The sequence below is a fragment of the Capra hircus genome, chromosome 12, assembly GCF_001704415.2.
Source record: "Capra hircus breed San Clemente chromosome 12, ASM170441v1, whole genome shotgun sequence".
Taxonomy (NCBI): domain Eukaryota; kingdom Metazoa; phylum Chordata; class Mammalia; order Artiodactyla; family Bovidae; genus Capra; species Capra hircus.
The window spans coordinates 1025430-1047884 of NC_030819.1; the positions used below are offsets into that span (position 1 = coordinate 1025430).

General features: G+C 51.7%; 1 protein-coding gene across 2 annotated transcripts; it reads right to left on the minus strand.

Annotated features, from left to right (window-relative positions):
- ING1 (inhibitor of growth family member 1) lies at positions 9657–15695 on the minus strand. 2 transcript variants are annotated; one of them, XM_018056351.1, is made up of 2 exons: positions 15442–15695; positions 9657–11528 (listed from the first exon to the last, which is right to left on the minus strand). In XM_018056351.1, the coding sequence occupies exons 1-2, from the start codon at positions 15575–15577 to the stop codon at positions 10828–10830; spliced, it is 837 nt and encodes a 278-aa protein (XP_017911840.1). In that variant the 5' UTR covers positions 15578–15695; the 3' UTR covers positions 9657–10827. The 2 variants fall into 2 exon arrangements, with proteins under 2 accessions (XP_017911840.1, XP_017911841.1); XM_018056352.1 differs by lacking the exon at positions 15442–15695 and adding an exon at positions 13851–14033.

Sequence of the window (22455 nt, forward strand, 5' to 3'; positions counted from 1 at the left end):
GGGGCACGTTTGAAAACACACCAGCTTTTCCAGACTTCGTGTGTGTGTGTGTGTGTGTGTGTGTGTGTGTGTGTGTGTGTGTGCTGCGAATTTCCACCAGTTGCGTGGCCAGAAAAATCCACAAGGTGGGGGTTTAGTTTTACTTGGTTTCCGGGTTGTGAGCGAGCTGGCAGAGGGAAAAGCAAGCCTCAGGGAGGAATTCACCCTCCTCTGAGGCTTCCCGGGCGGCTCAGGGGCAAAGAACCACCTGCCAGTGTAGGAGATGCAGCCCCCAGAGGTTCCAGGCCCCAGGTCGGCAAGCTCCCCTGCAGGAGGAAGTGGCACCCCACTGCAGAATTCTCGCCTGGAGAATTCCACGGACAGAGGAGCCTGGCAGGCTACAGTCCGTGGGGTCGCCAAGAGTTCGACATGAGCAACTCTTAGCAACTCAACAACAGCAACATGGTGCAAAGTATAGGCTTCTGGTGGCCCGATGGCAAAGAGCCCTCCTGCCAGTGCAAGAGAGACAGGCTGGGTCCCTGGGTCAGGAAGATCCCTGGAGAAGGAAGTGGCACCCCACTCCAGTATTCTCGCCTGCGAAATCCTGTGGACAGAGGAGCCCGGGGGGCGACAGTCCCTGGGGTCCCAAAGAGTCGGACACGACTGAGTGACTAAGCACACCGCACTGCGCTGTAATCCAAAACTGATCTGGGAGATCAGCGTAAAGTAGGCACACTGTTACCATTCTTATTAAGCTCCAACAAGACATATTGATACATGCAAACCCAAGATGAAGCTGTAACTCCCGCCACTGAGTCTGCCGTGCAGCCTAACTTTTGGAAGATACGACAACTGAACAGACCCCAGAAGAGCAAGTTCAATGACATTAGAGCAAGAATCTAAAGTGGCAGGGTTACTGAAATTCCTGGGGCGTGTGTCTTGTGGAAGCAAAAGACACAGACAGGGTTACTCATTTATTTCCTCCTTTATTCCTATGAGGTTACTTTGCCATCTGACTCTGACGACAATTTTATTAGTATTCCTAACATCTGACACAGGAAGGAAGCTAGTGAGTGGCATTTCTGGCTTCACCAGTGAAGCCAGAACTCTGGAGTGGGGACTTCCTGGTGGCTCAGTGGTTAAGAACCCGCCTGCCAATGCAGGGGACGCAGGTTTGATCCCTGGTCTGGGAAGATTCCCAGTGACTTTGGGCAACTAAGCCGGTGAGCCGCAGGGACGGAGCCTGCACTCTGGAGCTGTGCTGCACAGCGAGAGAAGCCTGAACACAATTAGAGAAAGCCCCATGCACAGCAGCGGCAGCCCATCAGTAAAAACGAAGCTGCTCACCAAAAAGAGGGAAAGGAATCCTGGGGCATGCCTGGGGTAGCGCGCGCTCCCCTCGCAGTCGGCGGGGTGACTTGGAATCTTTTAACGATTGAGGATGTCAGGCCAACATTCTTTTCTTCTTAAAGTTGCTCAGATGTGTCCAACTCTTTGTGACCCCATGGGCTGTAGCCCGCCAGGCAGGCTCCTCTGTCCACAGAATTCTCCAGGCCAGAACACCAGAGTGGGTAGCTGTACCCTTCTCGAGAGGATCTTCCCAATCCAGGGACTGAACCCAGTTCTCCCGCATTGCAGGCAGGTTCTTCGGCGTCTGAGCCACCAGGGAAGGCCCTTAAGTGCAGGAAAAGCAGAAGGTCAGCCCCAGAAATATAAATGTGGGGGATAAAAACAAATATGTCTGGGAGCCATGAAAAGCTTCTGATCAATACGGTCAAATACTAAAAAGCTGGAGGAATTGTGCAGGGGAGAAAGTTTTAATATATCCCAAACCTCAGATGTGCAGATACCACCCTGAAGGCTGAAAGCAAAGAGGAATTAGAGAGACTCTTGATGAAGGAGAGTGAAAAAAACTGGCTTAAGACTCAACATTCATAAAACGAAAAATCATGGCATCCGGTCCCATCACTTTATGGCAAGTAGATGGGGAACCAGTGCAAACAGTGGCAGTCTTTATTTCCTTGGGCTCCAAAATCACTGCAGACGGTGACTGCAGCCAGGAAATCACAAGATGCTTGCTCCCTGGAAGAAAAGCTATGGCAAACCTAGACAGCGTATCAAAAAGCAGAGATTACTTTGCCAATAAAGGTCCATACAGTCAAAGTTATGGTGTCACCAGTAGTCAAGTATGGGTGGACTATAAAGAAGGTTCAACACCAAAGAATTGATGTTTTCAAACTGTGGTGTTGGAGAAGACTCTTGAGAATCCCTTGGACTGCAAAGAGATCCAACCAGTCCATCCTAAAGGATATCAGTCCTGAATATTCATTGGAAGGACGGATGCGGAAGCTGAAGCTCCAATACTCTGGCCACCAGATGGGATGAGCTGACCCATTGAAAAAGACCCTGATGCTGGGTAAGATTGAAGGCAGGGGGAGAAGGGGACGACAGAGGATGAGATGGCTGGATGGCATCACTGACTCGATGGACGTGAGTCTGAGCAAACTCTGGGAGATGGTGGAAGACAGGGAAACCTGGCGTTTCTGCAGTCCGTGGAGTCGCAGCGAGTCAGACACAACCTAGCGACTGAACGTCAACAGTAACAGAAACAGTTTCTCTCGGGCCATCCATGTAATTGCTGACGGCAGGATTTCATACTGAGTAATTACTATGGATTTCATATGTCAATATTTGATCATATTATTGAGATCCTGTTCAAATAGTTTAAAACAGTTACTTTACAACCGTTGTGTGACATTTCTGATTCCTGAAGTTTTTGAGGATTTTGTCTGTTATTCTCAGCTCTGGTACCTGTTTCCTTGTCATTTCATTGATTGATTGATTGACTTTTTACTATGAAACAGCTAATCGCTCTGGAATTTTATTGTTGTTCACTCGCTTAGTCGTGTCTGATTCTTTGTGACCCCGTGGACTCTAGCCCACCAGGCTCCTGCCCGTGGGATTCTCCAGGCAAGAATACTGGAGTGGGCTGCCGTTTCCTTCTCCAGGGGACCTTCCCCACCCAGGGAGCGAAACGGCATCTGCTTTGTCTCTTGAGGCTCTTGGGTTGCAGGAGGCTTCTTGGCCCTCTGGACCGCTGGGGAAGCTCCAGGCATAGTATGGAATCTCCCCTAAAACTGTCCCGTGACCGTCCTCATGCATTCCACGCCCAACTTCGTCTTGCGCAGCTCATCTAGCTTTTACTTTTATTAATATTCTTCATTCTAGAAATAGAGTTTCAAAGCTTGCGAAGTGAAATGCTCACTACTAGCCTTTGCCTCGAGCTGGAGCTCACCCTGCTGTGCCTTCGACTGCTCTCTCAGGCAGACCTTTGTGCCCTGAGAGTATTTCCCTGTTAGTCACCTCGGGATTTTTCACATCTATGGAGCCGATCTATGAGGCAACAAGCCAAAAATATTTTGAAAACCGTGTATATTGACTGTAGAATAATGATAACCCTCACCACCAACTAATTCTCACTTACTTTAAGATACAAATGAACATTTCCGTTTGCTGAGCACGTCCCAGCTATCGGGGAAAGAACGAAGCCAGATCCACGCCGGTTGCCACGGCGGCAGCATAATTACCCATTTTAAACCTGGCACCTACCAGGGCAAGATGAATTTTAAAAACGGAAAGGTTTGCTCTAAACACAGTACCCGATCATCCGAGCCAGACCTGCGTGGCTCCGAGTCTAGCACGCCATCTGCCCTGCTGGCCATCGCTGACGTCGTGAGGGCCCAACTTTCCCGTCATGCCTGAGCTGCAGAGAGGAAGCCGTGCTGCCTGTCCTGACTACTCTGGTCCCAGGATTTCCCGAGCTGTCCCTTCTCTTTTTCACCTTTGCGTAAGGCATAGTCAGTTTCTGTCACTTGCAACCAGAGATGCTCAAATACAGTCATGGAGGAAATCAAAGTATTTCTCAAGCAATTTGTCACGCAAAATAAAATTTGGAAGACAGCAAACCGTTTCTAAGCATCTTTGTAAATGGATAAATTGCTAACAAGCCCTATGAACAATTACTGATGTTTGTTCTTACGAAACTTTATAACAGAAAATATTGAATGCCTTTGGGTAATCAAAATCTAACCAAATCCAATTTCTCAGATATCCACCATTCAGAAACATTCTGCATTTCTAATGGCTTATACATTTGTCCTAAAAGTATTTCCTTCACACAAACCAGCTGAAATTCCACTTCAGGCATGACTATTATTTAGACATTAGAGAAGAAAAATGTCTTGATTTTTTATGTCAATTCTTAGATTCGTTATTCACTCAACATGTGTTTATTGGAGGTTGATGGCTTCCCGGGAAGTGTGACCCCCTGATGGCCCTGGGGGTGAATCCGGGCCACCATGGACTGGCTGCCTGCAGTCACAGCGCTCTGGTCTAAGCTCTGCCGCTGACTTGCTGAGTCAAGTTGTCACCTGAGCCTCCATTTCCTCTGTTACACACGGAAGCGGCTGAACTAATCTCTCTATGCTCAAGCTCAACCAAGAGGTGAGTCAGCAAGGAGGTTACTGGACTCTGAGAGCTGCTGGAAACAAACCTCTATTTCTCTACTTACTTCTGTTCCGCAAAGAGAAACAGTGATTTCTAGAAAAGCAGCTGCAGGCCTGCTCCTCGCACAGGAGGAGAGAGGAAGTGGCCAGTCTGTCCTGAGGCTGCACTTGACTGCTTCTCTCCAGCTGTAAGGGATCTCAGTTTCGGTTTTCAGAATACATCGGTCGACTGGAATAACCAACAACTGACCAAAAACACGCCTCCGATCGTGATCTGCATGGAGTTGAGCGTTTATGAGGTGCTTGCACACCTCCGTCCGGATGGTCCTTCTGCCAGGGGAGGAGACACACTGTCACCCTCCTCGGGCTGTCCCTGAGGACACTGGGTGGAGAAGCAATGGCCCAGAGGTCAGACTGCATGAGGTGAGCTAGCGCAGGTCTAACCCGTCTGACCTCACATCTCAGCTCAGTCCAGGACCGCGCCCTGCCTCTGCTGAATTGCTTTGTTGTTGTTGGGTCGCTCGGTTGTTTCTGACTCTTTGCAACCCCGTGGACTGCCGCACACCAGGCCTCCCTGTCCATCACCATCTCCTGGAGCTTGCGCAGACTCATGTCCATCAAGTCAGTGATGCCATCCAACCATCCCATCCTCTGTCGCCCCCTTCTTCTCCTGCCCTCCATCTTTCCCAGCATCAGGGTCTTTTCCAGTGAGCTGGCTGTTCGCTTCGGGTGGCCAGAGTATTGGAGCTTCAGCATCCATCCTTCCAATGAATATTCGGGGTTGATTCCTTTCGGAATGACTGGTCTGAGCTCCTTGCAGTCTAAGGGACTCTCAAGAGTCTTCTCCAGCACTGTCAGTTCCTCGGCGCTCAGCCTTCTTTCTGGTCCAGCTCTGTCTCCACTGTAGGGTGGGGCAGGCGCCGGCTGTGACCGGCCGGCTGTCCACCTGGAGGCCAGGCAGTGCAGGGCCTTCCTTCAGGCCCAGGCCCGGCAGCGAGGGCCCCAGGCTGACTGCCCACGCCCTGGGCTCCTGTTCCAGCTGAGGTCCTGGACACGTTCCTTCTGCCTGCTTCCGTCTCCTCAGTTTCGAAGGATAGAGGCGAGATCGAGGCGGCGGCAGCAGCATCAGGTCCTGATCGCAGGTCCTGCCAGGATGGGGATGGAGGGAAGAGGACTCAGGCTCTGCAGCCTGCGGAGGGACGGGGGTCTACAAGAATCAGGCCTCACCCGGGGCTGAGCACCCTCACCTGGAGCAGGGACCCCTTCCAGGCAGGGTCCTTGTGAAGGTTTAAGCAGACAAACACTTAATACCCACCTCCGAGCAGCGCGTGGCAGGCAGTCGATGGAGGCTGTTCATTTGTCAGCAACACTGACTCACTCTATCTTGAGTGGACCTGCCTAAACAAACACTGTCTTGTTTAACAGGTACACTCAGGCTGAACCAAGCATTAAATTGTGCAAATCAAGATTTAACCTGTTACTCCATTCGCAGTGGCTTCAAATAGGGGTTTTAGAGTGAAAAAGTTATCAACCCCGTTTTTTTGAATGAAGTCAGATGATAATGAATTTGAGGCAGGGACAGAAAAGTGATCTAAGGCTTTTCCTCCTTCCAGGAAAATGACGCATTTGTTGTCATCCTTTTAGCGGGGAGGAGGGGACACAGCAAACTCGTGTTTAGTTTGTGAAGAAAACAACATATAGTTAAATATTCTGAAACAAAGCCCCTCATTAAAAACTCCCGGAAGTGGGATTCCCTGGTGGTCCAGTGGTTAAGACTCAGGGCTTCCACGGCAGGGGCTCAGGTGTGAACCCTGATGGGGAATTAAGATCCCGCATGCCACATGGTATGGCCAAAAAAAAAAAAAACCCAAACCCGGAGGCTATTTTGAGTCTCGACACACCTCTTTCCTGAGCCAAGTAGGGAGAAGAGAGAAAAGCCTCAACTGATTAGCAATTTCTTCAGATTAAACGAACACAGAAGTCTGGCCCCCAAACTGCCCAAGACCACCTGGGACCAAGACGGAAGCAGAATGGGTCGAAGGCTGCAAGGGAGGGCAACAGAGAGTCTCCATAAAGCCTCGTCGCGTGCGTGCCAGCAACTGCTGAGAGTCATCAATCACCTCCGACGGGACCCTGGAGAAAAGCCAGGCCTCTGGCAGGGGCACGTCATCTTCAAACGTGCAAAGACAGAATGTTCGCAACTTGCTTCCTGAAAGGTTCAGCACCTTAATACACATGGCCCGGAACACGATACGGACACGAGATACGAACGGACACTTCACGTAAACGCCTATTCTTTCTAAAATAAGCGTATAGTAAAAAAATGAGTAAAAGGGCAAATAGTGAACACAGTGGATTTTGCTTTGGTAAACGCTTTATCACCTCAGCAAGCGCACCCGTGGAGGGCTGCGGCCACTGAGTCACCTCCACGCCCAGGTCGCCGGAGGGCGGCCCGAGGGGCCTGTCGCTGCGCCGTTCCTTCTCAGGACCCCGGGCACCCCCTCCTCCGAGCCCCTTGCCCAGAAACACCATACAGTGGCTGCCCAGCGGGGGTGACCGACTGAGTGAGCCAGGTGGCCTTGTCCTGTTTTGTGCCGGGCGTCCTTTGCATTAGCTGAGTAATGACGTTGCGAGTTTCAGGTGAACAGTGAAGGGATCCAGCCACATATATGCACATACCCATTCTCCCCCAAATCCCCTCCCATCCAGGCTGCCACGGAGCATTAAGCAGAGTTCCACGTGCTGTGCACGCGTGCGTGCTAAGTCGCTTCAGTCCTGTCCGACCCTTTGCGACCCCATGGACTTTGGCCCACCCAGGCTCCTCGGTCCACGGGATTCTCCCAGGCAAGAGCACTGGGGTGGGTTGCCATGCGCTCCTCCAGGGGATCTTCCCAACACAGGGATCGAACCTGCGTCTCTCACACCTCCTGCACTTTAGCGCCTCCATGTACTGTACAGTAGGCCAAGTTTAACACAAACAGAGAATAATGAAGTGGGTTCTAATGGCAACATCTGAATTTTAATTGTGTTAAGTTGGCTAGTAAGTAAAAGCAACTGGCACTGAGCAGAGGAGGCGGGGGTGGTGCATGAAACGGGTGAGGAGGGCCTAAAAGTGCAAACGTCCAGTTAGAGGTAAGTCATGGGATATAAGGTAAGGCCTGGTGCCTGCAGTGAACAGTGCCACACTGCATATCTGAAAGTTAAGAAAGTAAATCTTAAAAGTCCTTATTAAAAGGTTAAAAAGATTTTGTAACTGCATGGTGACAGGTGTCGGCTAGACGCAGCGGTATGAGGTACACTTGAGACATCATTAACATGTTATATCAATTATACCTCAGTAAAAATTTTCAGATAAAAAAAAAAAGCAAGTAAATAAAAGCAAGTGTTCTCCACCAGGCTTCTCACTAACCTCTATGGAAGAACTCAGGCCCACTTCCGGGCTCCCCTAGGCTCCCTGGGCCTCTATCATGACCTAAAGCCTAAGCCTTGGTCCTTGTTCTGTCGCGAGTCGCGTCCGACTCTTTGCCACCCCCTGAACCGCAGTACGCCAGGCTTCCCTGTCCTTCACCATCTCCCGGAGTTCAAACCTAGACAGCGTATTAAAATCAGAGACGTTAGTTTGCTGACAAAGGTCTGTGTAGTCAAAGCTATGGCTTGTCCAGTGGTCACGTATGGATGTGAGAGTTGGACCGGAAGGAAGTGCTCACCTGTGACTTTTTACCCGGCATCCACGGGAATCAACCAAAGTGATTTAAAAGACAGCGAAAACCCACTGCCTCTGCCTCTGAGACATTCCACTTTTTAAGAAGAAAACACAGCCAGCCATCGGTCCTTACGGGAAACTTCATCAAGGCACGAGCGGAAGCCCCAGCGTTAGATTACCGTGAGGCCAGCGTCCTACTCGCCTCACCCCGTTCTCAGAACCACCCCACGCGAAACTCACGGCTGACCCCTGGGTACCCGGAGCTAGGGGCGCCGGGTCTCGTCAGCGGAAAACCCGAGTACACCTGAGTCAGGCCCCCACCCCCGAATCCCAGGCTGAGGCCACAGACTCAACAACTGCACTTCCGTCTTGCGCTGCTGGAGTATTTACCTCCGAAGAGAACGCACGTGTAAGTGGGCCCACGTGGTTCAAACCAGCGTTGTTCAATGGCGAAACCTATTTTACCAGGGAAGAACTGTGGATCGGTTTAGGCAATTTATTCAAGACCTAACCCTAAAGGAAATCAACCCTGAATATTCACTGGAAGGACTGACGCTGAAGTTGAAGTTCCAATGCTTTGGCCACCTGATGCAAACAGCCAACTCACTGGAAAAGACCCTGATGCTGGGAAAGCCTGAGGGCAGGAGAGGGTGACAGAGGATGAGACGGTTGGATGGCATCACTGACTCAACAGACATGAGTTTAAGAAAACTCCAGAAGACAGTGAAGGATGGGGAAGCCTGGTGTGCTGCAGTCCACAGGGTTAGAAACAGTCAGACACAGTCTTAGCGACTGGCAAATAGCAGGCCCTGAGGAGCAAGGACGGGGCTCAAATACTCCAAGGTGTGGGAGAGACACCCCTGGGTGTGTCTCTCCAGGACAGCCGTCTACACTGAACCTGAACGAACAGGAAGAAACCCAGTATTAGCAAAGGTATGCTACTCAATATGCACTTTTATAACTTAACTTTCATTATCAGCTCTAACTAAAAGTAGAAAGCCAACAGATAGCGTTGTTTTAAATAATAACTTAAATAAGCAAGGATTTGTTTAAACCGCTTTTCTTGCGGTTACGTCTGGCACAAAAAAAATTCTCAGTAACTGTTTACCAGATGAAGGTAACAGTCAGAAAACGGACTCCTGGTTTCACACGTACTGGACATCTGCCACAGGCACCCCCAGACGCTCCAGGGGCCCGACCTCCCCTGTGGCGGCTTCGGACCTGGCAGACCCTGGAGAGAAATGACCCTCGCCCACCTGGGATTAATGGGAACCACGTTATCACTCAGAGCTCAAAGTCCCACTGACCCACGCAGTAGGTGGGCAGGGAAGGACGCTGATGATCACGCCGGCCATCAGTCTACATCCGACATCAGCACAGGCCCTCAGTGGGGCCAGAAAAGACTTCAGCTCTGTGGGTCCTGAACCGCTCGACTCTGATGCTGGACAAACGCGGCCACACACAACATGTTAGCAAATGAGCCTGGCTGTGCCCATAGACTTTATTTCTGGACACTAAAATGTGAATGCTGTATAATTTTCATATGTCATGAAGTAGTATTCTTGACTTTTTTTTTAACCCATTTAACAATCTGAAGATCATCCTTGGCGCACACACCATACAAGAGCAGGTGGTGGGCGGCATTTGGTCTGTGGGCAGTCATTTCCCAACTCCTGGTCTAAACATACGCTCCTATCTTAACCCTTATTTTTCTCCTGGCAGTTAGGGCAACTTCTACTTGATTACGTGAGAACAATAATACAGAATTTTCTTAAGGCTTTGTCTGCTGGCGTACACGTTTTTAAGACAAAAATGTAACACGTACTTATGTCAAGATTAAAGATACTGGTAGACGAACAAACTGGCCAAGTCGCGTTTATTTCCTCACGTCATGTCTGCAGCGGTCTCCTGCATGTGGTGGCATCTGGTTGCACTTCTGATCACAATACAGGAAGTGCCAGGTCCACTTGAAAACCCTCATCGGTACAATTCCTGTAAGTTAGAGATAGCTACCCGGGTATTTGTGACAGCGAAAGCGTGCTCTGAAGCTGGACCTCTCCGGATTGGTTCAGAAACAAACGTTCGCAGTCATTTAAAAATGGCCATCTGGGGAATGGGCCAGGATATAAAATGTTTGTCTGGTAAAATTAACTGTTTGGTGTTTTCCAAAAACAATTTTCAAGCATTAAAACTTGTCTATTGAATTGTTCCATGGATACACACTATTACAGCGGGAACGAACAGGCCACAGGCCATGTTTTTATCAACTTGGCTAACTTTTTTAAAAGAATGTGTTCATGAAGTAGTCACATTTTTATTCAGATAGAACAGGGGCGAGATGGACTCTCTTCTTCCCACATCTAATGCGGGAGGTTGCTGCCAAGACGCCCCAACCCCCAACAACAAAAAAATCAGAGACTGACTTGGGTGTTTCATTCAAACCTATATTTGCAGTTTCTCAAACGCCGATCCATAGACCACCTTCCTGTTACACGCGTGCGCCACCGGACAGCAGAGACGCCCGGCGCCCGACCGAGGACAGCGCCTCCTCCGTCCACAGGTGCATCCCTGCGCCCGCCCGCCCGGCGGCGACGCAATAAATACGCGGCTTGCGGCCGCCTGGGTCCAGCAGGCCCGCCACTACCTGTTGTAGGCCCGCTCCCGCTTGGACTTCTCCAGGGCCTTGTCCATGGTCTTCTCGCTCTCGCCCCGGCACTTGGGGCAGTACCACTTGCCCTTGGGCTTGTGGCTCAGCCCCACGCAGGAGAAGTGGAACCACTCGATGGGGCACTCGTCGTTGTCGCAGCCGATCATCTCCCCGTAGGAGACCTGGTTGCACAGACAGTACGTGGGCTCGTTCGGGTCGATGGGCAGGTCCGCGGGGGACGCCTCCCTCTCCGCTTTGGCCTTGGAGCGCTTCTTCTTCTTGGAGGCCTTGGCCTTCTTCTCCTTGGGCGTCCCCGAGGTGACGTCATCGTGGTCGTGATTATTAGCCGCGTTCTCCCGGTTCTCGCTGTTGCGCTGCCGCCGGGACCTCTTGTTGTTGGGCTTCTCCGCCTGCGCGATCGCCTCGTTTTTGGACTTGTCCTGGCCGGCTTTGCTGTGGCCCGTGGCGTCAGCGGCCTCCTGGTGGGCCTCCAGCAGCTCCACGTGGCTGTCCACCTGCCGGGCCCGGTTCTCCACCAGCTCCACCATCTGACTCACGAGCTGGATCTTCTCGTCGCCCAGCTCCTGGCTGCGGATCAGCGCCCGCTGGATGCAGTGCAGCGCTCTCCGCTTCTGGGCGCCGTCCGCCTCCCGCTTGAACCTCTCGTAGTACTCATCCAGTTCCTTCAGGATCTCTGCCAAGGGGAAAACAAGCGTGAGACCCCCGCCGAACACAGTCTCCAACCCATAAACCCGTGGTTGTCAGGGACCAAAATGATCAACGCAAGGCTTCCCAGGACGAAAAATCCGTAACACCTAGGCCTTGTAACAGGCTTTTACCCCGTTACAAAAGGAAAAAAAAATCTCTGGAACTAAACGTTAACACGGTTCGCATTCATCAAAGTGTACCCCAAAGCTTCCCAAGGGACTCTGCATGCACTCAGAACATGGGTAACAAAAACTCCCTGGACAAGCAGCCATGGGGAGAGTTCAAGTTTAGGCGAGGTATTGAGACCCAAGCTTTTATTTTCTATAAAATTGAAGATTATGTCCTATATTTCCATTGTTTTTATCCAAGCATTTTGGGAACATTTAAAAGGCTGTTATTCTCTTTATTTTAGCGCACCGACATCTAGAAGCTACTATTAAATTAGATTATATAAATACTACTCAGTGGCCCACCGCCTCAGTTTACTCGCCACATCATTGCATCACAGCACGCACTGGAGTATCTCTGTATCACCCTGTTACTGAAAACAAGAATGGTCTGTAAGGAGCCAGACAAGGGCAGCCCTGCTTGGACACAAAGGTAACAGCTTTCACTTTTCCCTTTACTGCTTAGAACAATAACATTTGTATCTATAAAAGACAACAGATTTTAAAACAAACAAAACTCCCTCCTACTAAATGTTAACCTATTTGGGCAGGTTAGAAAACAGTATACCTGATTTTAAAATGTAATTTGGCAAATGGAACTAGGCAATTTCTCAAGAAATAAAAGCCGTTAGATAAACCTGACTGAAACAAGGAAAGTAAATATTCTCGCCAAAACTCTACTTAAATACACAGAAATTCCCAGACTTATTTTCCCTAAACAGTAATCATTAAACAGTATCAGATTTTACTCCTGAAAACCCTCTGCAGTCTCTTAAGATAAGGCAATTCAACTCTGCAGCTAGGAAGTCGGGGAGGATGTGGGCAGAGGGTGCATGAATGTGACATGACCACTTCCAGATGCTATCTCCAATTAGTTACAAGGCACACCCCTAACACCAGGGTAGACAAATGAACTGAGGCCAACACCACTCAAGCATGTATTATTCTCCAGGCTGCGTTCTTCAGACTGCCTTCTACTAGAAAGGAGCAATGCCAGAGTCTCAGGGGCTCTTGGAGTAAGTAATCCTGAAAACAAGCAGCTCTGTTCAGCTTATCCAAGTTCTATCTCATAGGTGTTAAAATATGAGTTTCTGCCATTTATTTTTAAGTGAATCACACATTACAAAACTGTATCACTTGGTTTAATCAGTAACCCAAGTTTCTGAAGACAATGTTAGCATTTCATTGGAAAGACACCAATTCCATCATACCACTAATTTGAAAGTTAATAGCGTACAGCTTCTTTCACATCACAACCAAGCTCACAGCCCTGTTGAGCCTTACTGTGGGAAAGAAGCAAACATCCCATCAGAAAATCACCAAGAAATAATTCTGTTACCTGCACAACAGCATACATTTCTTCAGTGCCCCCAAGCAAAGCACTCTTATCAACAAAGCCACTGAAGTACAAATACCTGTAAACAAGAACCCGGGTGCTAACTAGGGAGGCATACTGGTCTCTTTAGCTCCATTAGCGCCAACTGCTGCTAACCCTTTTTTCTAGAAAGGCTCCACACACCAGCACCCTGTGAAAGTAATGGTACTATGAAAGGAGTCTTAAAGTTAATGGAGACTGCAGCAGTTTAATCTCATCTGTCCGATGATTAGAAATGTATTTTAATTTTACATAGGGATGGTACCAAAGTTCTATTAGGAACCCCTCTTCCTTGGGGGTGCATCAGCATTAAAAAAAAAAATAACGTTTTAAAAATAACTGGAAAATATTTCAAATTGAAAATAACCTCAAATATCATTGGCAAACGAATCACAATCCATCCTTATGAATTAATGTCCCATTGAAAATAAGCAAATACTGTTAATCAAAGCTTGACTTGCAACCGAGAAGTTAGGAATGAAGCCTTAATTTCTAGACTAGACTGCGCTGCAAATCTCGGCGTTTATGGTAAATCCGAACCGAATGAGTTATGACCACTATATGCCAGGTGACGGGGCTCCCTCGGGGCCCCGCCGGGGTGTCGGTGGGGCTGGTCTTCTCCTGTGGAGCCGGACACGCGCAAAGCGGCTGTCACCGCGCCTCTGAGGCGGTAAACAGCGAGTCTTCAACCTCCGTCTCCGAGCGCAGCGCACGCCACCCGCGGTCCGCGTCTGGGGCACCCACCCACCAGGCCCGGGTCACTCACGGCGCAGCCGCTCCCGCGGGCCCCTAGGGCCCGGCAGGAGGCCCGACTGCATCCTCGCCAGGCCCGGCGGCACGGACCGCCGGTCTCTCCGCGTCCCCCGGGTGTCCCCATTGCTCCGCGGCGGAAGTGACCCGCTCCCGTCCTTGGGGGGGCGGGGTGCGGGCGGGGCCGAGCCGGACCCCACCAGTGGAGAGGCGGCCAGCGGGCGGCGCGCCCCGCCCCTGGAGCCACTGCCTATAGGGATCGCCGGACCGGAGGGCGTGGGCCAGACGGGGCACCAATCACGACGCAGGAAGGGAGGACACAGCCCGCCCCAGCCGTACCAACGGCCAATGTGAGGCCGGAGGCCGGCCGACCCGAAGACATTCGAATCGACTCGACCTCCTCCCTCCTGCCCGCCCCTCTACGCAAGGGAAAAAGAAGGCGGCGGAAACAGAGCAGTGCCACTCACAGTGTAAGGCCCGCCCCCATACGGCCCAGGAACCAATGGCTCAGCGACGGACTGATAAGGACATTCCATGGGAGATACCGAGGCCAATCACAGGAGGCCGAGGCGGAACGATCGCAATATGCTAATCGGGCGCCTATATAAGTCGCCGCGAAGCCAAGCCTTGGGCAGAGCGCGCAGGGGCGCCTTGCCTTACGGGCTCTGGGTTCGTGTGGGGCCCTTCCTGGCTATCCACCTCCCCCCGCTCTTCCGTTTCCCTGCTGCGCAGCCCTGTAAACATTAGTAAACTCCGAGGGACTGTCCACGGCACAGACACAGCCCCCAGCGCCGTGCCTGACCGGGCAGCAAAGTTTCCCCAACGGCCGACAATTCCCCGCGGACCCGACCCCTACGTCTCTCGGGCAGTCTGGGCGGCAGGGGCTGCAGAGGACGACGCACAGATCCCCTCCCCTGCCAGGTCCCTCTCCAAACCGAAGGTACCTGCCTGCGCCCCCCGAGCGCAGCACGGATGGGCGACTTCCTCGCCCCATCATCCCTCCCCACCCTTCCCACGGCACACACGGAATAAAGCCCTGGCCCTCCGCAAGCTACACCCGGCCGCGGCGCCCCTCACTCGGTGTCCGGCGCCGCGCGAGGGCCGGGGGCTGGGTGGGGGCGACTGGAGCCGCACCATGCGGAGTACGGACCCCGGACTTTACGTAACACTCAGATTCGGGACTGGGTGGAGGTGGTTCCGGGGACCCCTCGCCCTCTGCGCCCTCCCGGCAGCCCTGCGCGCAGCCCGGTCCCCGCGCCCCTCAGCCTAACGACCGTGGCACAGCCCTCCCCAGGCGCCGTGGCCTGCGCCCCCTGCGCCCCCTCCCCCGCAGCACCCCGCCTCGTCACTTCACTACAAAGAGCGCTTTGCTCGCGCAGCCTGGCATCGAGACCTCTCTCGTTCCTCCTTCCTCCTCCGTGCCCGGGCTTCGCGCACAAGGACCTTGGCAAATCAAAGACGCCCCAGACCTTTTGTTTCTGCCCGGCAAGGGCCCCGCCGCGGGCTCGCGGCTCTCCAAGAGGGGAAGCAGGACGGCTCGCGGCCCCGCGGCGCGCCGCCACCAGCGGGGATGGAGCAGCCGCCCCCGCCCATCCATCCCGCCGTACCTTGGTATTTCGCGTCGATCTCCCGCATCAGAGAGACGTTTCTCTGCAGATCAAAAGGCAGAGACTCGATGGAGTCCAGGTAGTCCTCCACGTAGTTCACCAGGTGGATCTGCTCCCCGTTGGCAGGGCTCAACATGGTTCACCACGGTCCCCGGCGACTCCGCGCGGCTTTCCGCTTCCTCCGGCCCCCGCCCCCTCGGAGCCCGGCGCTGCAAAATGCAAGGCTCCCGCCCGCCGGCGCGCCCCCCCCCCGACTCCAGCCGGCCCCGCGCCGCTACATCTGCGAGCCGCGCCGCCTGGGCCCGGGGACCGGCTCCTGGCGGGCCGGGCCGGCGCTCGGCGGCCTCGGGCGCGGGGCGGGCACGGGCGGGCGTGCGGGCGCGCACCCCGGCGCCGGGGCCGGGGCCGGGGCCGAGCGAGCGCGGGAAGGGGCGCGCGCCGCCCGCCGCGCCGCACTTGTCCAACGTGGAAAACCCAAATACCAGTTTCAAACACTTGGGAAACATTCGGCCCCCCGGCACCGCGCATGCGCCCCGGCGCCACCGCCCCCTCCCCCGGGGGCCCCGCCCCCGCCGCACGCACGCCCCTAGTCAGCCCCGCCGCCCGGGGGTGGGGCTCTGTCTGTCACTCCGGCCCGGGCGGGGGGTCTCGCGGGCAGAGGGCGGCGGGCGGGGAGCAAACTTTACTAGGAGTTTCGCACTTGCAGGCAGAGCGGCGTCGGGCGGCACCGCACTCCCACTGGAGCGTGGGGGGGTGCCGCAGGGCGGCAGTAGGCCCCGCCCCAGACTACCGGAGATGAGCCCGCAGCAGCAGCCCCGCCGCCAGCCCCGCGGACAACCTCCCTCCAGCCTCTAGCCCCTCGCACTCCCCCAGCCCGCTCTGCAGCGGAGAAATATATAAGTACGGCGCGGGACAGACTGGCAACCTCGGGAGCCAATCGACTTGCCGCGCACAGTTCGATGGTCCAATCAGGACGAGGAGGGATGGGTGAGCTCGGGTACCGCCCCCTCCGCCGGCGTCTCACTACTGGAAACCCGCGTCCTCCCGAGGCGGGCGGGGCCCGGCCGGGCGGAAGTGGGCGCGCGTGCGCACTAGGGCGGCCACGGCGGCCGCCGGCCCGCGCGGGAGACCTACCATCTGGCGGTCGGACCACCATTCCCAGCGGCCCCGGCGGCTCGCGCGCTTGCGCGGTCCAACACCGCCCGCCCTTATTGTGTCGCCGGCTGGAGGCTGGAGCCAAGCGGCTTGGAGACAAAGAGGCTCGAGAGGGGAACCCACGCCGGGCCCCCGGAGTGGCTGGGTGGCCCTTCTCGCCCGTCGCCTGGATGCCGCTCTTGAAGTCCGCGCCCCCACTTCGAAATACCACCCATAGCGGGGCGGGGCCGGCTTCCAGTCAGGGGTCCCGGGGGGTTTCTCTCTCGGTCTCGGGCCCTCCCCTCCCTCCACGTCTCTCTCCTCCTGCTGCTAAACTCAAGTTGGGCTTTCTGTGAGCCCGTTGCCTAGACGACGAGCCCGCGCGCGGGCCCGCCCCTTCCGGTCGAGGCCCCGCCCCGTGGCGTAACCACACCGAGGCTTTGTCCGCTAGCCCGGGGCCTGCTGCCGCTGCAGGCAGGCGAGCTCGGAGGTCTCTCTCCGCCCCATGGGTCCTCTCCCTGGGTGCAGAGGTCCTGTCGCAGTCTTTAACCCTGCCCGGTAGTTCGGCCCCAGCCTACGGACGTCCCCTACGAGCTCTGCGCGCCCTCTTCGGCCGGTGGATGGAGGGGTGGGGGGTCAGCCTCCCTCCTGTGTGCCCCGCTGCTTCGCGCGGTCCCGCCCCTCGACCCGGGAGCGAGGCTCTGGTGGAACCCCGAGTGTCCGCAGAAGCAGCGTTGTGACAGCCGAGACCGCTCGGAAGTTTTCAGTCCCTCTCTGTAACCAGTAGAATTGCAGCCCCAGCCCGGTGTTTTTAAAATGGGCGATTGTCCGCAGCGCGGCTCGCCCTGGCCAGGTGATGGGCTCGTAAACAGCGCGAGACAGTGTTCAGCTGATTTTGTCTTTTGAAACGAGTTTTCACGTTGGATCGTTGCTGCACTGATCAACGCCGAATAGTACTTAACACTTTGAAATGAGTTTCCTCTTTACGCTCAGCCCCCTTAATCCACCCCCACATCAAGAGAACGTTCACTTCGAAAATTTGGGGAAACGGTTGTTATTTCACTTAGAGATTCACATTTTTCCAGTTTGGGCCCAGTTTAAAGCGGACGCTGAGTTAAACTTCATTTATGGGCCACTAGCCTGCACAAGACTTTAGTATTCTGACGCTATGTGGAAATAGATATTATGTGGACTAGTGAACGCTGAATAAGAAAGATACAAGTAACTTTAAAGTACGTGAGCAAGAAAGAGGTTCAGTTCAGTTCAGTCGCTCAGTCGTGTCCGACTCTTTGCGACCCCATGAATCACAGTAGGCCAGGCCTCCCTGTCCATCACCAACTCCCGGAGTTCACTCAGATTCACGTCCATCGAGTCAGTGATGCCATCCAGCCGTCTCATCCTCTGTCGTCCCCTTCTCCTGCCCCCAATCCCTCCCAGCATCAGAGTCTTTTCCAACAAGTCAACTCTTCGCATGAGGTGGCCAAAGTACTGGAGTTTCAGCTTTAGCATCATTCCTTCTAAAGAAATCCTAGGACTGATCTACTTCAGAACGGACTGGTTGGATCTCCTTGCAGTCCAAGGGACTCTCAAGAGTCTTCTCCAACACCACAGTTCAAAAGCATCAATTCTTCGGCCCTCAGCCTTCTTCACAGTCCAACTCTCACATCCATACATGACCACAGGAAAAACCATAGCCTTGACTAGACGGACCTTAGTCGGCAAAGTAATGTCTCTGCTTTTGAATATGCTATCTAGGTTGGTCATAACTTTTCTTCCAAGGAGTAAGCATCTTTTAATTTCATGGCTGCAATCACCATCTGCAGTGATTTTGGAGCCCCCCAAAATAAAGAAAGAGGTAGGTACTTTTAATCCAGGCATTTATCGCCTTTAACTGAGAAGTGTTCATCTGGATTTAAGGATAAAGGTGAGAAAGAATTTACTCCTTTCAGTGATAATGAAGCGGGACCGTTTTGTTCTGGCTTTGCTTTTTAAATCACGATGTCCTCTCAGTAGCGATCCCTCATGTTTGCATGGACTTCACAGACACACGAGACAAAAAAAAAAAAAATTGTTTCATTCAACAAAAAAAAATTTAATGAGCGCCTACCATGCGTGTGCTTCTCCCTCTTGTGGCTCAGCTGGTAAAGAATCTTCCTGCAATGCGGGAGACCTAGGTTTGATCCCTGGGTTGGGAAGATCCCCTGGAGAAGGGAAAGGATACCCACTCCAGTATTCTGGCCTGGAGAATTCCATGGACTGTATATCCATGGGGTCGTATATCCAAGAGTGGGACATGACTGAGCAACTCTCACACTTCACCACGTGCTAGCTACTGTTCCCTGCACTAGGTAAGCAGTGGTGAATAATGTTGTAAGACATTTACTTTACCCCTTGGGCTAACTAGCCAGAAAATATTTGATTAGTTGTACCAAGTTCTTTCCCATTCTGTTCTTTTCCTCTATTTCTTTGCATTGATCACTGAAGAAGGCTTTTTTATCTCTTCTTGCTATTCTTTGGAACTCTACATTCAGATGCTTATATCTTTCCTTTTCTCCTTTGTTTTTCGCCTCTCTTCTTTTCACAGCTATTTATAAGGCCTCCCCAGACAGCCATTTTGCTTTTTTGCATTTCTTTTCCATGGGGATGGTCTTGATCCCTGTCTCCTGTACAATGTCACGAACCTCATTCCATAGTTCATCAGGCACTCTAACTGTCAGATCTAGGCCCTTAAATCTATTTCTCACTTCCACTGTATAATCATAAGGGATTTGATTTAGGTCATACCTGAATGGTCTAGTGGATTTCCCTACTTTCTTCAATTTAAGTCTGAATTTGGTAATAAGGAGTTCATGATCTGAGCCACAGTCAGCTCCTGGTCTTGTTTTTGTTGACTGTATAGAGCTTCTCCATCTTTGGCTGCAAAGAATAGAATCAATCTGATTTTGGTGTTGCCCATCTGGTGATGTGCATGTGTAGAGTCTTCTCTTGTGTTGTTGGAAGAGGGTGTTTGCTATGACCAGTGCATTTTCTTGGCAAAACTCTATTAGTCTTTGCCCTGCTTCATTCTGCATTCCAAGGCCAAATTTGCCTGTTACTCCAGGTGTTTCTTGCCTTCCTACTTTTGCATTCCAGTCCCCTTATGATAAGGACATCTTTTTTAGGTGTTAGTTCTAAAAGGTCTTATACGTCTTCATAGAAATGTTCAACTTCAGCTTCTTCAGCTGGTTGGGGCATAGACTTGGATAACTGTGATATTGAATGGTTTGCCTTGGAAACGACGAGAGATCATTCTGTCGTTTTTGAGATCGCATCCAAGTACTGCATTTCGGACTCTTTTGCCGACTAAGGTCCGTATAGTCAAGGCTATGGTTTTTCCTGTGGTCATGTATGGATGTGAGAGTTGGACTGTGAAGAAGGCTGAGCGCCGAAGAATTGTTGCTTTTGAACTGTGGTGTTAGAGAAGACTCTTGAGAGTCCCTTGGACTGTAAGGAGATCCAACCAGTCCATTCTGAAGGAGATCAGCCCTGGGATTTCTTTAGAAGGAATGATGCTAAAGCTGAAACTCCAGTACTTTGGCCACCTCATGCGAAGAGTTGACTCATTGGAAAAGACTCTGATGCTGCGAGGGATTAGGGATAGGAGGAGAAGGGGACGACAGAGGATGAGATGGCTGGATGGCATCACTGGCTCGATGGACGTGAGTCTGAGTGAACTCCAGGAGTTGGTGATGGACAGGGAGGCCTGGCGTGCTGTGATTCATGGGGTCAAAAAGAGTCAGACACAACTGAGCGACTGAACTGAACTGAACCTAGTTCTTAAAATGTATGCCAATGACTTCAACATTGAATGGACAAGGTTAGAAGACCAATAGCTCGAGCATAGCTGTAATCACCCATTAAAAATGCCACTAAAGCAAAGAGCTTAATTTTGAGGCTACATTGAAGGATTTGGGTAGTTTCAATTGTTGTTTGGAGTGTGTTTCAACAATTGATATTAAATGTTTTTTCTAAGGTTATAGTTCTAGTTTGAAGATGTTCAAACTTATGGAAGCAAAAGAGATGAACTACAATTCTTTCTGTTTTGAGCTGCTTAAAATATAAGTCCTAACACGTTCATCTCAAACCTGAAGTGCCCTAAACAATATGTGCTACCTCACTACTATACTTTGGATTTACAGATTTTTCTTTGCAGCAAAATGTAATGCTGAGAACTACACTTTTTGTTGTTGTCATTAAGGGCTACGAAATGGCATTCATGACATTTTGGAATCATTAATTTTAATAGACTTACTGGTTCTGACCTAGCCTGGGAGGAGTCAAGTTAACTGGGATCTCTTTCTCTCTCTCTCTGGGTATGCATGCTGCTATATCTTCCCGGTCACTTTCATATTGAACTTGCAAGAAGAGTCATGCTTGTAACCGTCAGTGAATAATGCGTCTGGTTTTCCCTGTTTGAAGATTCCCGGAAGACTTGAGGTAGCCCTGCTGCCCGCAAAGGGCTGAGCACCTTACAGGACCAGCTTTCAGAGGACAGAATGTACCTTTGTTAGTTTAGAACATCATGATTTCCCACGGCCAATTAAAACATGCCAGCTGTCCAGCTTCAGCAGGGTTCCATCTTCAGTCTCACCAAATTTGTTTTTAAAACTTCTAGCTTTTCCCTCAAATTCTTCATGTTCTTACAGATTGCAGTTAAGGCTTTTGTCATTTTCTTATTTTTCTGGCATATCTAATGTCTGTCAGAGCTTTCTCTATCAGAGGTTTTACTGCTCAGATTTTCTCCCACCTGCAACGGGTGGATCTCCTCAGAGATTACCCTTTTCTGCATTTGGTGGTGGATACAGTGAAAGAGGTGGCTTAGTGGGTCAAGAATCTGCCTGCCAAGCAGGAGACTGGGTTCAGTCCCTGGGTTGGGAAGATCCCCTGGAGACACAAATGGCAACCCATGCCAGTATTCTTGCCTAGAGAATCCCATGGACAGAGGAGCCTGCCGGGCTACAGTCTATGGGGTCGCAAAAGAGTTGGACAGGACTGAGCAACTAAGCAGCAACAGAGTTGAAAGTAATTTACACTCTGAAGTACTCGAGGAACATAGTGCAAGGACCTGTTGTATAGCGCGTGGAATTCTCAGCGTTGTGACAGCCTGGACTGGGGGGCGGCTGGGGGAGGATGGATACATGTACTTGTACGGCTGAGTCCCTTCACTGTGCCCCTCAAACTACCATTACATTGTTAATTGGCTATACCCCTACTGAAAATAAAAAGTTTAAAGTTTGAAAAAAGAAGAAACCCAAAAATAACTAGGGAGAGAAACACACCTTGTACTAGAAAGGAGCGAGAATTACCAAAGAGCAACAAGGCAAGCATGCAGGCAGTGGGGAGGGGGTTAATGCTGAAGCAGGGCTCTGAGTGGTGGGGGAGAGGGGCTTGGCTCCGATGGGAGGTCTCCTAATTGGGAATGACAGGCTCTAACACTTCAGCCGTCAAGCCTTCGGACACAGTCCCCATGGAATTGCAGAGGTCTTGGGGAAAGTTTAAGTGCTGTTGGAAGGTGCTTTATCTCTTCTGGAGCACTTGCCTTCCTATTGAACGACCAAAACAAACCCCCAAAAGAACTGGGAAACTTAACGTGCTGTTTTGAGGACTGCAAAAGCAAAGGGGATTTCTTTGTTTTTTTTTTTGAGACGCTGTTTTGGAAGATATCAATAAGGACACGTTTGTCGAGATAATTTGAAAGTTAACTTCAAGAGAATCCGCCTTTAAAGAGTCTCGTTGAAACCGCAATTCAGAATGCTTTTGTTCTCAAGAGACCAGAAGACAGAACTTACAACCTTGAAATGAATCCCAGGCAGTCATTTCCTACTACGCGTACTTGGTGAA